We start from the raw sequence: 12829 nt of genomic DNA, 5'->3' as shown, positions 1-12829 counted from the left end.
AGGAAACTGGATGATCACCAAAAATGTTATTAGATGAAAGTTACAACAAAATGTAATAAGTGTGTGTGTACCATCTGAAGGATGTGAACCTAGAAAAGAAAATTAAGGCCACAGATGAGAAAGATTTTCTTGGCATTGCAGATACACGTACGATGAATTATTCAAGCAGAGGGCCAACACGTATATAACCAGCGTATTGCTGGAGAAAATGAATATGCTTTGGTTGTCGTGAAGTATGTTTTGGCACTCTATTGCTGCACTGATGTCTTTCCTAAACCACATGTTTATGCAAAATAGGAAACATCTAAAACCCAAACAGACACGGCAGGAACTGAAAGTAAATGGACTTCACAATGGAACGCTGAAAAGGCCCATGTTTATCTTTCTTGTGACTCCATAGTAAGATTTTCCTCACGTAAATCAATTTGAGTGATCTAATTTAATGTCTGTTAATCTTATTTCTTATGTATTGTGTAAAACTAAGACATGAACAACATCAACTTAAAAGCACAAAATGAATGCCGACCCACCATCCACCAGTTCAAGCGACAGAGATTATTACATCGCTGTTTGACGTGTGTGGTAAAAGGCAGTGTGCTAGCATGAATTAACTTGACAAATGTGCACATTAGCACTCAATAAGTCATCCAAACTTACCTTTATGCATTCCCACATACTTGTAGTATCAGCATTTGAGACCAAATATGAGGTAAAAGAAAAATGGTAAAAATACAGTAGTAGTCTATCTGTGCAGCATGAGATAAAGTTAGCACACACACAATGGACATGCGTCAAGTGAGACGGATGTAACAGAGACAATCCGGCCACTTTTCAAAATAAAACATCATTAAGACTAAAAAATGATGATTTTTTTTTTTTTTAAATAATGGAAATGATCTTTTCTTTGTGTGCGGCCCGGTAGCAAATGACCGGGCCGTGACCCGGGGGTTGGAAATACTGATCTTCACCATGATTTTGTCATTGTGTCGTCACGCTACTTGTACGCTACTGCATTAGTGAGCGCTTTCCACAAAAGCTTTCAAAGCGAAAGTCAACAGGCAATGAAACGTGACACTGCTTTCCTATGGGTGGAAAAAAGTTTGTCATCAAACAATGAAACCATGAACAGCCGTTTGGTTGTAGACGGGAAAAAGGTGAGCCAACACTCTCATCAAGTGATGTAAAGATGCACATCATGGCTCAGAAAGGTCAACTCAGGCCTGACTTTTCCGTCTGCATGACCACCGACGTTATTGAGGTGGCCAAAAACATTATTTTTATGGGACACATTATTTCACGTGTCAAACTCGTGCCATGGAGGGCCAAGACACTGCAGGTTTTCTCTCCAGCCAGTTTCTCCAGCAGGTGATTTAATTGATGAGCTCTTTCCCTCAAATTGAAGGAGATGTTGATCATTAAAATCACCAGCTTTGGAAAGAAAACCTGCAGTGTCTTGGCCCTCCATGGCACGGGTTTGACACACCTGCATTATTTGTTGTGTAAATGGTTGGTAAAATGTAACAGCCTGAGGCCTCGGCTGGCCTTGAAGGTGAACAAATATTAAAATAATGATCTGACAACGTTTTGCTAAATTTATACATGAATTTTTGTTAGTAGAAGGGTTCATTACGTGACATTTATACACTACAAAAAAAATATATACATTTTTCTTACTCAAAGAGAGTCATTTGGGTGATTTGAGGCCCAATGTTTGAATAGACTATGTTCAGAAAAACTAATTGTACAGTCACACATTGTATTGTGTTGTATTGAAAAATAGCAAACCAACCTAGTACGTAAAAATGTATGTAAAAACGTGTGTAAAAATGTTAAAAACTACCCTGGACACCAAAGGGTTAAGCATTTTATACATTTACCTCCCATACGGTTTAAGATTAGCAGGCATTTTCTTACATGTGTGTGTATGCACCATGTATCAACGACAACGGAGAACAATACATTAAATCAGGGGTGGGAAAACTTTAGACTCGTGGGCCACATTGGGTTAAAACATTTTGCAACTGCAATTACAGTATTTAGCATGTTTTACCTGAAAAAGTCTTATACAATCTGCTGTATGTGCCCGGGTCCCTTTTTTAAGGAGCACTTTAGACACCTGCAGGTTGCTTTGCGTTATGGCATTCTAAAAATGTTAGGACAATCCACCTCAAAAAACAGAATTGAATTTTAATTTTTTTCTTTTTTTTATGGAATAAGACATGGTCTAGTGGTTAGCATGTTGGCCAACACAGTAACAGTCTGGAGATTGGGAAGACCTGGGTTCTATTCTCCCTTGGGCATTTCTGTGTGGAGTTTGCATGTTCTCCCCGTGTGTGCGTGGGTTTTCTCAGGGTACTCCGGTTTCCTCCCACATTCCAAAAACATGCATGTTAGGTTAGTTGGCGACTCAAAATTGTCCATAGGTATGAATGTGAGTGTGAATGGTTGTTTGTCTATATGAGCCCTGCGATTGGCTGGCGACCAGTCCAGGGTGTACCCCGCCTGTCGCCCGAAGTCAGCTGGGATAGGCTCCAGCATGCGGTATAGAAAATGGATGGCTGGATGGATTTGTGAGGGCTGATTTTTTTTGAGGAGGCATTTTTATGATGCAAATGTATTACTCTTTCGAACGCATATTGTTTTGAGAAGCTAAACTCTTTACTTAAGTAGCCCAGCAACTAACCGGAACTATGTTCCTATCACCTAAATTTGACCAGAACTGGGCTCACGGGACCAAGTGGGGTGTAAGTCACTGTTGATGTACTGCACTGCTGATGTGGATGTCATACAACGTCATGTCATAGAATCCAAACTATCCCTTTAAATGTAAAAAAATAAAAAAAAAATGTCCAGTGAGCCGGATTAAAACCTTTTATGGCCTTACATCTTTTGTCTGCGTTTTGTGATCTATTGTCACTCTAATCTGGTTTGAGATGATGTGCTATGACACTATATCTATTATTACTATTTCAAAATAAACATAATGCATTTTGATGAAAAGTTATTTTTTCTTTTTAGCTCACAGCGAAAACATCAGTCAGGAAAATGGCTGTTATCTTTCCTCTGTCATGAAAGGCATCATAATATTACAGATTTAAATAACATATTCTGGTATGTCATGCCAGGAGTTCCATCACACAGAGTCATGATTGCTCTGACCCTCTGACTCACGTCTGGAAGCACAACGGGCTGCATTTCCATTTAGCTCCATTTTGCTCCGTGATTGAGGCCATGCTGAATTTTGGATCACCACTAGAGTTGTTTGTCCGTAATGGAAGCATTATGCTGCATAATTTTGTTGTGCAGATAGGAAACTTTGACTTGTGAAATAGACACATGGTTGGGCAAGGTTGGATAGGTTGTCTTATAAAATATTAAAATATACCTTCAGTCTGAAAAATTTGGTCAAAGTAAAAATACAAGAAGACTTTGGTACAGCAAAGCTGTGTCCACATGATTAATGGATATTTTCTTAATGTTTTTTAATGCATTTTGGCCCTTCATCCTTAGGAAGAAGATTGTCGGATGTACAGATGTGTGTCATAAGCAATGTGCCACATTATCATGTATTCAAACCCTAATTTAACAACAGAACATGCAGGTATTGACTTACTGGCACTGATTTTAAAACCCCTCACAATACACTTTATATACTTTTCTCAGACAGGCATGAACATTTTCTCACGTTTCTCTTTTATTTAAACACTCTCAAAACAGTTCAAAACTTAATTTGAATTTTAATGATCAACCTACGACAGAAGACACAAAAATTATTAAATGACTCATGCATATTTTACTCCTGTGACCGTGCCTTTTCGTCCAGGCGCCGTTCCGCTGTTCTGTAGCATTTTTGTATTCTAGTTAAAACATATTTCTGCATTACATCTCCTGTTGCAGTCCTCCTCCTTCAAACTGAAGATTCATTTACAGTATTCCGTAATGGCACCGCGCAGCCGTGTAACTTCTACATTCCTTAAGCATGTCCAGAAGTCCAACCTTTTGCATCCTCCTCTGCCTTTTGTGCACAGAACATTTTGTCGGGCAGAAACCTGCAAACATACAAAGACTGCAAGCAAGCAAGCGAGCTTGCGATGCCACGGGAGATTGATTGACAATGGTCTGCAGCCAATCAGGACACAGAAGACAATGGGCGGTACAGACAGACGAGAGTGGAAAGAGAAAGACACTCAACTTCCCACAATGCAATCCTTCTTAAAGGGCCAGGCTCGGCCTGGGACAGCGTTCATACGCTGTAAAAAAAAAAAAAAAAAAAAAGCACAATAAAATTCCGGGAAACAGCGAATTAGCGAAAGGTGAACCACGATTGAGCGAGGGAACACTGTAAGGGTATTCTTTTTCACAACAGTATAGTTCAAGAGTAGAACAATGTTTATTTACAGTGGTGGAAATGATCTCAAAAGCCACCACATGCTTATGGCACAGTCTTTATACATACAGTATATTAGATTTTTCCCAAGAAAAACAAACCATCGTTTAAAGGCCTTTGAAGTGTTTAATTTTCACTGTAATTTACAGTAGATTTACCCTGGGTGTGGTGCTTGGACAGCAGTCATGTACGTCATTGATTGGCACATTTTGCTTTCATGTCAGAATTCTTGTTAGAAAACCCACAATTTTTACGTTCGTTTTTGTTTTATTGATTTTTCGCCAAGCATTAAGTTATGTGCTAACGCACTAGAGTTATGTGCTATGAGAAGAAATAGTGAAAGCTAGATATAATTTTCTTCGACACTGCCACAGCTTAATCAGGCTACCAAATAGAAGACAAACTGTTGTGTTCTTTAACTTGAACACTCATCTATACCTTTGCCGGCTAAGCCGTAAATCCCAGGAGACACATCAGCCTTTTCAGAGCCTCTCCGTTGTAGTCTGCAAAAGTCTATTCACTAGATTTGTTGCTAGTCTAGTTTTGGATTGTGATAAGATAGTGATGCTATGGCGCGCTGTGTTTTAAATCATGTTTTTCTCTATTAGAAGTACTTGGCTAAAAAAAGGTTGGCAACCACTGGTTGGCCGGTAACCTCATTTATTGTACTTTGTTTTTGCAAGCATTAAACAGCATACTGTGTGATAAACATTTGGAATCAGACTGATGGAGTTGATGGTGATATTGCAAAAACGCTCCAATACTGTACATTCACATAACATTTCATAATGCACCTTGATCGGGTCAATTGAATATTTTCCAGCTTCAATGCTGGTTTCTGAACTAAGAACATGTCCTTCTCCTCTATGACTTTACATCCCTCAGATCTCTTTGAGTCCATGCATTATTTAACTGTTATACACAGAGAGGAAATTAAATCACTTAATAAAAGATGAAACCTACTCAGTGATATCGTATGGAGGCAAAAGTTACATAAATGGGAGTGATCTTGCTGTATTGTCATTCTCAGCAAGTCAGTTGGACTTCATAGAAAGAAGATGAAGAAATTAATGAGATACTTCCATCACCATCGTGGTCTGATGGACTGGGAATCTCGCCTCTACTGCTGAAAGTCTTTCCATCACTGTCCTGCCATGTATAAGTAATTACACCACAGAGTCGCGTGTACATTTAGTCCAAACAGCTAAAAGCCTTCAGTCAAACAGATTGATGAAGCCAGCACAGTCACATTCCGTGTCAGTCACCTTGAGAGATGACTTGGGTTGGGTGCTGTGCTAGATATACAGTATGCCTATGTAGATAGATATGTAAATATAAGATGCCTGGTTGTAAATCTGATATGGACCCATATTTGACTTGGATGAACATGCACGTTTGCAGAATATGAATAACAGCCATGTTGTTATATCTTCTCCTCTGATGACCTCAAAATGTTCACTGTCGTCGGTTCCCAGCATTCCCTTTCATCCTTCACCCATCTCTTGGCGGCCAATCTTCATTAGAGGACACACTCTGGGGTGTAATAAGTCTCTGTTGTGAGTCACACTAACCCCAAGACCCTTCATTTGCTATCTGCTGAAATCGGCCAGCTGTGGCGGATTGTGAACAAAACCCGCTTCAACCACACCAGCGCCTTTAATTTTTGCTTTGCCCTACTTCCAGTGAAAGAACTCATTAAATAACAGTGTGTGTTAAAAAAAGCAGTAATCTTGTATTTAGCTATGTAAATCTTACTGCCTCTGGGAGTTTTTGCAAATGGTACCGGTGTGTGTTTCCTGTAGATGCGTCTGAACTCGTAACCGATGTGCCTCATAAACATGCAACTCCTTCACCATCATGTGTGTGCCTCTAAAGGCACGAGCAGCGTGGCTAATAAGCACACAAACAGGTTAAACAATGATACACTCTGGACTCTGAGAGGTGATTTGATCAGTCTTCACATGCTTGCCCCTCACGACTCCATTTAGTTTTCAATACAGTGGAGCCTTGGTTAGCGTACGCCTGGATTAGAGTGTTTCTTGGTTAAATGATGCCGGTGGAGCTGATCGGCGAAGGGAATCGGTGTTTAAAGCCAGTATTGGCAAATGACAATACAATGCTTTTTCACGGAAATCATCCGATATTGATCGGTGGCTGATCTATCAGAGCATCCCTAATATTTATGCAAATTGTACATATTTTTTGCCCAAATTAAGCATTTTCAAGCATAGTAATGACAAAATGCACAAAAATACAAATACAGTATAAGCCATTAAGACCACAACTTGTGAACATAGTATTCTACATTGGTCACTAGATGTCAATCATTGTTTGGTGAGACCTCCACCGAATCACCAGACAACCGTCTTTTATTGCAGGTTTAAATTATCTCACAACAGGCACAATAATAATAGCATAATAATAATAATAACATGGGTTACTGTTGCGTCCATAGCCCACAACAAGCTAAAACTTGACTCTGACCCGACATCACTTGCTGTCTGCCATCCATTCTGCTCCACTCCAAAGTTAAATTTTAATTTTCTTTAATTATATTTACTATATTGGGTAATACGAATGTAAAGGTGACAGTATGGGTGTTATTTTATGTGTAGATGGCTCTAAGAATGTTAAAAAAAAAACAATTATTTAGAAGATCGTAAACAGGTTTTCTATGCCTTCATTTTGAAAATATTCCATTTATAAGGAAGGAATCCTACTTCGTGGAAATTCACTTATCATGGTCAAGTCTGGAACCAATTAACCACGATAAATGAGGGATTACTGTATGTCGAATATGTACGCAAAAATTTTGCCTAGGAGCTCGACGAAGACTGGAGTTGCACTGCCTACTTGATGAAGACTGACTCACAAGTGCTGGCCGAGCATCTACAGCTCGATTGCCGCATGTGGGAGTGTCTGTTCTTGGGGGGAAGAACTTGTTGCGCGTGTCTGAATTTCTATAAGGGGTGTCCCAGTCTGATATTGCGATTGGATATCGGTCTGATAACAAACTAAAAATGAGTATGAGATTATATTCGCCTGCATCTAAACTCTCTGAAATCTCCAATTTTTGTCATTCTTACTGTTGCTGACTAATGGGTTTTTTTTTAGAAATATCACTTTGATTGGGCCCTTCTCGAACATTCAACACTACAAAACAAGTAATAAAAGTACAGTCGTCTCTCGTTTATAGCGGTTAATTGGGTCCAGATCGGACCGCAATAAATACATTTTCTTGATATAGGATTCAATGTTAATTAATGCAATATATTTGTAGTTAGAGCATATAAAAATGACTTTGTATATATGGTTTTTAACATTAGAGCCCTGAAATAACACCTGCATAGACACCATTATACTCATAATATTCATTGTTTGCACCAGAGTGCACAGTTTTTATTCTGCAGGTACTCGAGACGGAGCTAGTGAGCTAACAAGTTAGCCTACAATTTATTTCTTCTAAGCTTATAAAAGGGTTTCAAACAGAGTGGAGAAGAAAGACAAAGTAAGAAGACAAAAACTTACCACTACCACACAGAATGAGAAGCAAACCTTTTTTTTTACTCGGATCTCAGCCATGGTATGTCCGTCTGAGCCATAGCATGTCGGCTTGGTTTGGCTGGCTCAGCAGCCAGTCTATATGCAATGTAACGGTGATGTAATCCAAGGTCATGTCTCATCAATTGCTGATGCCTAGAGGCCAGACTACTGCATATACCATTGTCTTTCAATATGTTTTAACTAATAATAGACAATAGTCTACCACGAAACAGCGATCATTCATTCATTTCTGAAAAAAAACAATAAAGCGAGGGAGCAATAGTCGAACTGCGATATTGCAAAGGATGACAGTATGGCTCGATATCAGTATCGGCTGATATTCAAGGCTGCATTATCGATATCGTATCAGAAGTGAACAAGTCGTATCGGGACAACCCTAGTTTCTGCGCGTGCACATGGTGATGAGTGACTCAAGAGTGACCCCGAGTACCCAATTCACTTCAGTGAGTCACTCATAAAAACTGGAGTCAAAAAAAGGAATTGAGTTACCCATCATTACTAGAGACACCGCTGTCATGTAAAGCACTAATTACTAATAAGCCATGAACCGGAACCGGGGCTAACATTCCAATTCTCCCGGAATCGTTCATTTTAAAAAATTTTGATTCCTAGTATTGATGATCGAACAGCACGCTGACCAAAAAAAATGGCCGCATATGACACGGTGTACAGAGTGCCCTATTTTAGATGCGCTACAGCGGACTTCTTCCAACCCATCAGGTATAGTAAAACAATAAATCACGTTGATCTCATACCAACATTGAAGTGGCAAACAAATTAAACTTTATACTGCGAATACGGTGGCCAACTCAAATATCCGGCTAACGTAAGACTGTGTATTTTTTCATAGACAAATGGCCTGACGTTAACGCTAGCTTTAGCCAGGAAGTTGACCAGACCTTGTGTTAAGTGTTACTCCATTCATCGTACTTGTTTGATATCCTGCATGCGGGTTAGTAGGAACTCAGTAACATGGTTAAGTTACACTTTGTCTGCTCTGCATCATAAGATACTCTCCAACACATAAACAACTGAATATGTGGAAATGTTTTTTCATGTAGTTTTGAAAAATAAAAATCATTTGTGAACGTGTACTCTTATGTAAAGACACTTTTATGGAACATTTATGTTCAAATTCAATGGTTTGATATTTATATACTGGTTGAAAATAGCTTTGTGACAAATTCATAGTGAAGTAATTCATAAAAAGTTCATATATATTTTTAAAAATCCTGAAGACATTCAGACATTTCATCTAAGAACTTGAGTTGGCGCCCTTATTTAAACCATGCAAACTTTTATGACGCTACCTCTGAAAAGAATCGGAATCGAAAAATCGTTAGGAACTAGAATCGAAACGAGGAATCGGAACCGGAATCACTCAAATTCAAACGATGCCCAACCCTCTGTGCCATGCAGTTCCCTCTAACTAAAGTAAAGAGCCAGCATAAAGCACCAGCCAGGAAATGGAGGGGACGGATGTCCAGTGGACTAAAACCCAGGACAGAACGTGTTGCCATAAAAAACAAGCCAAAAGGGAAGATTAAAAGAAGACCTCCACCTGTACAAGAGTGGCAAGGACTGTATGTGTTGGCTAGCACATGAAGAAGTTAGACATTTCTACATTTTGCAGAATACTGCTACGCCGAGAAAGACTCTATCCTTAAGAGGGTCTGTTTTTTTTAGATTTCATTTTCATTGCTTTGCTTCAATTGATCAAGCTGTTAAATAAATCTAGGATGGTGAATGTGAAATTGACAATTGATTGCCTTGATTAGAAATAAACGGATATGCTGAGAAAAGTGACTCTGGGCCTTCCAGGATCACCCTCATGTTTCTGCCCTCATATACTGTACAATAGACAAGTTGTGTCAGTGCATGTCCATTCATTGGCTTGACTTTTGCTTCTGGCTGTCTAAATCCATTCAATGTGTATTCATCACATTGCCTGCAAAGTAAATCACACTTTAAACACATACAATTTCACCAGATTCGAGTATTTTCCTCATGAATCACAACGTACAAAACCAGCAAAACAGATGTGTTTTAGTGTTTTGTAATTGGAGCCAGCCTCCAAGAGCAGTTGTTGAGACTTTTGATTTCCTTCTGGATGAAGGTCTCCACAGAAGATGGACCTTGTTAACCTGTCACTGTTAACTCTGTTCCAAAGCACTTAAAGGCATCACCGCCCTGTGGGATTGTGTTAGTTGTTCCACTGACATTCCTCTTGTGTTCCCTTTGCAGTTGGGAGGATGCGGCATACTGGGGGTGGGGGTGTGGCTGTCAGTGACCCAGGGCAACTTTGCAACCCTATCATCATCTATCCCCTCCTTGTCGGCAGCCAACCTGCTAATTGCACTGGGGACCATCATCATGGTGATTGGCTGTCTGGGATGTGTGGGGGCTGTCAAAGAGAGCCGTCCTCTTCTGCTGGCAGTAAGTTATTTTTCACCACTTTTGACACACTGATGTGATGCAATAAGAAGGTGTTTCAATTGATCATATCAATCATACAGTATGTCGTCTGTTTTACAATGTTTCCCATTTAGTCCTGTAAAGGCTTCTCTTTAGCTTTTCTTCACAGTTCTTGGGATAGCATTACTATCAAGTAGCCAATGATCACCCAATTTAAAATGTTTTCAAATCAAGTTAAAAAATAAGAGCAATATTTTAGCTTGCAATGCAGGACCCGCTGGAGGAAGATTGAGGAAAGAGCCTAGAATGAAAGTACACAGGCTGTATACAGTATATCAGTTGCCTCACCCAGTGCCCAACATGCATTATTTTGACAGTGCAATAGAATTAAAATCTCTTGAGTAGCCCAAATTTATACAATATAGCTTCTGCCATGCGTTACTACTGTTTTTATTCCATCCATCCATTTTCTTCCTCTTATGTCCCGGGTCACGGGAGCAGCAGTCTCAGTAGAGAAGGCCGTACTTCCCTTTCTCCGGCCATCTCTTCCAGTTCCACCGGGAGGGCACAAAGGTGTTCCCAGGCCAGCTGTGAGACAAGATCCCTTCGTGTCCTAGGTCTGCCCAGGACCTCCTACCGGCTGAGCATGCCTGGAACACCTCAACAGGGAGGTGTCTGGACTAGATGCCCAAACCACCTCAACTGGCTCCTCCTGATGTAAAGGAGCAGCAGCTCTACTCTGAGCCCCTCCTGCATGACCAAGGTCCTCACCCTATCTCTTAGGGTGAGTCCAGCCATCCTACAGAGGCAACTCATTTGGGCCACTTGTATCTTGTTCTTTCGGTCACGACCCAAAACTCATGACCATAGGCGAGGGTGGCAACATAGATCAACCAGTAAATTGAGAGCTTTGACTTCCGGCTCAGCTCTCTCTTCACCACGACTGTCCAGTACCGACCGCATGTCTGCAGACGTTACACTGATCCGCCTGTCGACCACAAGCTCCAACCTTCCCTCACTTGTGAACAAGGCCCCTAGAACTCCTCCATCTGGGGTAAAACCTCACTCCCAACCCGGAGGGTGCAATCCACCCTTTTCCGACTGAGAACCATGGCCTCGGATTTGGAGGAGCTGGGTCTCATCCCAGAAGCGTCTCACTAAAGCTGCATACCTCCCCAGTAAACGTTGAAGGTCACAGCCTTTTGAGGCCATCAGGAACACATTGTCTGCAAATAGCAAAGACGAGATCCTAAGGCCCCCAAACTGGACTCCCTTGACGCCTTGGCTGTGCCTAGAAATTTTGTACATAAAACTTATGAACAGAATTCATGACAAAGGGCAGCCTTGACAGAGACCAACGTTCACCGGGAACAGGCTCAATTTACTGCTGCCAATGCGAAACAGGCTTCTGCTCCGGTTTTAAAAGGACCGAATGGCACTTAGTAGCGTGCCACCAATCCTGTACTCAAGGAGCACCCCCCACAGGGTCCAATGCCTTTTCCATGTTCACAAAACACATGCAAACCTGTTGGGCAAACTCCCATCTACCCTCCACCCCTTGCAAGGGTGTGGAGCCAGTCCACTGTTCCGTGACTAGGTTGAAAACCACATTACAGCCTCCTGGCTGAGTTTCAACTAACGACCGTACGCTTCTCTTCAGCACTCTGGAATAGACTTTGCCAGGAAGGCTGAGTGTGAGCCCCCTATAGTTGGAACACACCTTCCGGTCACCCTTCTTGAAAAGAAGGACCACCTCCCCGGTCTGCCAATCCAGGGGTACTGTTCCCGACTTCCGTGCAATGTTGAAGAGACGTGTCAGCCAAGACATGATTTCTCTCTAGTGGACAATCCCAGATTTCAGGCATTTATTGGTCTGCATTATATATACTGTACCATTATTAGTCCACATTTATACATGTATCACCAGTGATAAGCCTAAGTTCCAGTTTTACTTTAGTACATGTTTTTTGTGGCAAAACAGAAAATCATTAGGTTTATTTGGCCCAAAGACATGTTAAACGCATGAAAAACCGGGATCGAGTGAAGCCGCAAAATTCGAACCACGATGTGGAGAGGGACCACTGTCCATCGCTCCCGAACGTATTTTGGTCAAGAAGCTGACTTGGTCACGCATTCTGACATCTCAGTTCATCAATATAATGAGATATTAGATAGGAATGAATGATGATGAAGTCTTCACAACTCCCCTCTCATCGTAGTTTACAAATAAACTTATAAACCACCAAAAAATAGCCAAAACACATTGAGAGATCGATTGCATCTGTTCCTGTTACTATACAAACAGAAATCAGTATATTAAATCAGCAACTAGAACAGTGGCTCGCAACCGGGGGGATGTGTAACCCTAGTGGTACGCAAGCAAATTGCAAAGGGTACGTGAAATATTTAATTTCCAAGATGATAAGTAAATATTCGCAGTCATTTCATATTTAGGCCAGACAA

At 40.8% G+C, this 12829-nt stretch overlaps 1 protein-coding gene across 4 annotated transcripts in view; it reads left to right on the top strand.

Moving 5' to 3' along the window:
• tspan4a (tetraspanin 4a) overlaps nucleotides 1-12829 on the top strand; it is a 219993-nt gene that overhangs the window by 116621 nt on the left and 90543 nt on the right. For 3 of the 4 annotated variants that reach the window (XM_054771980.1, XM_054771981.1, XM_054771978.1), the window contains one exon: nucleotides 10196-10387. The exons of the other annotated variant lie outside the window; for it this stretch is intronic. In XM_054771980.1, coding sequence (XP_054627955.1) covers nucleotides 10196-10387 — 192 coding nt within the window. The remainder of the gene's footprint in view (nucleotides 1-10195; nucleotides 10388-12829) is intronic. 4 annotated transcript variants of the gene reach the window in all.

Source organism: Dunckerocampus dactyliophorus, chromosome 3 (assembly GCF_027744805.1).
Source record: "Dunckerocampus dactyliophorus isolate RoL2022-P2 chromosome 3, RoL_Ddac_1.1, whole genome shotgun sequence".
Taxonomy (NCBI): Eukaryota; Metazoa; Chordata; class Actinopteri; order Syngnathiformes; family Syngnathidae; genus Dunckerocampus; species Dunckerocampus dactyliophorus.
Note: the sequence above shows the minus strand (reverse complement) of the source record. Positions and strands in the feature narration are given on the sequence as shown.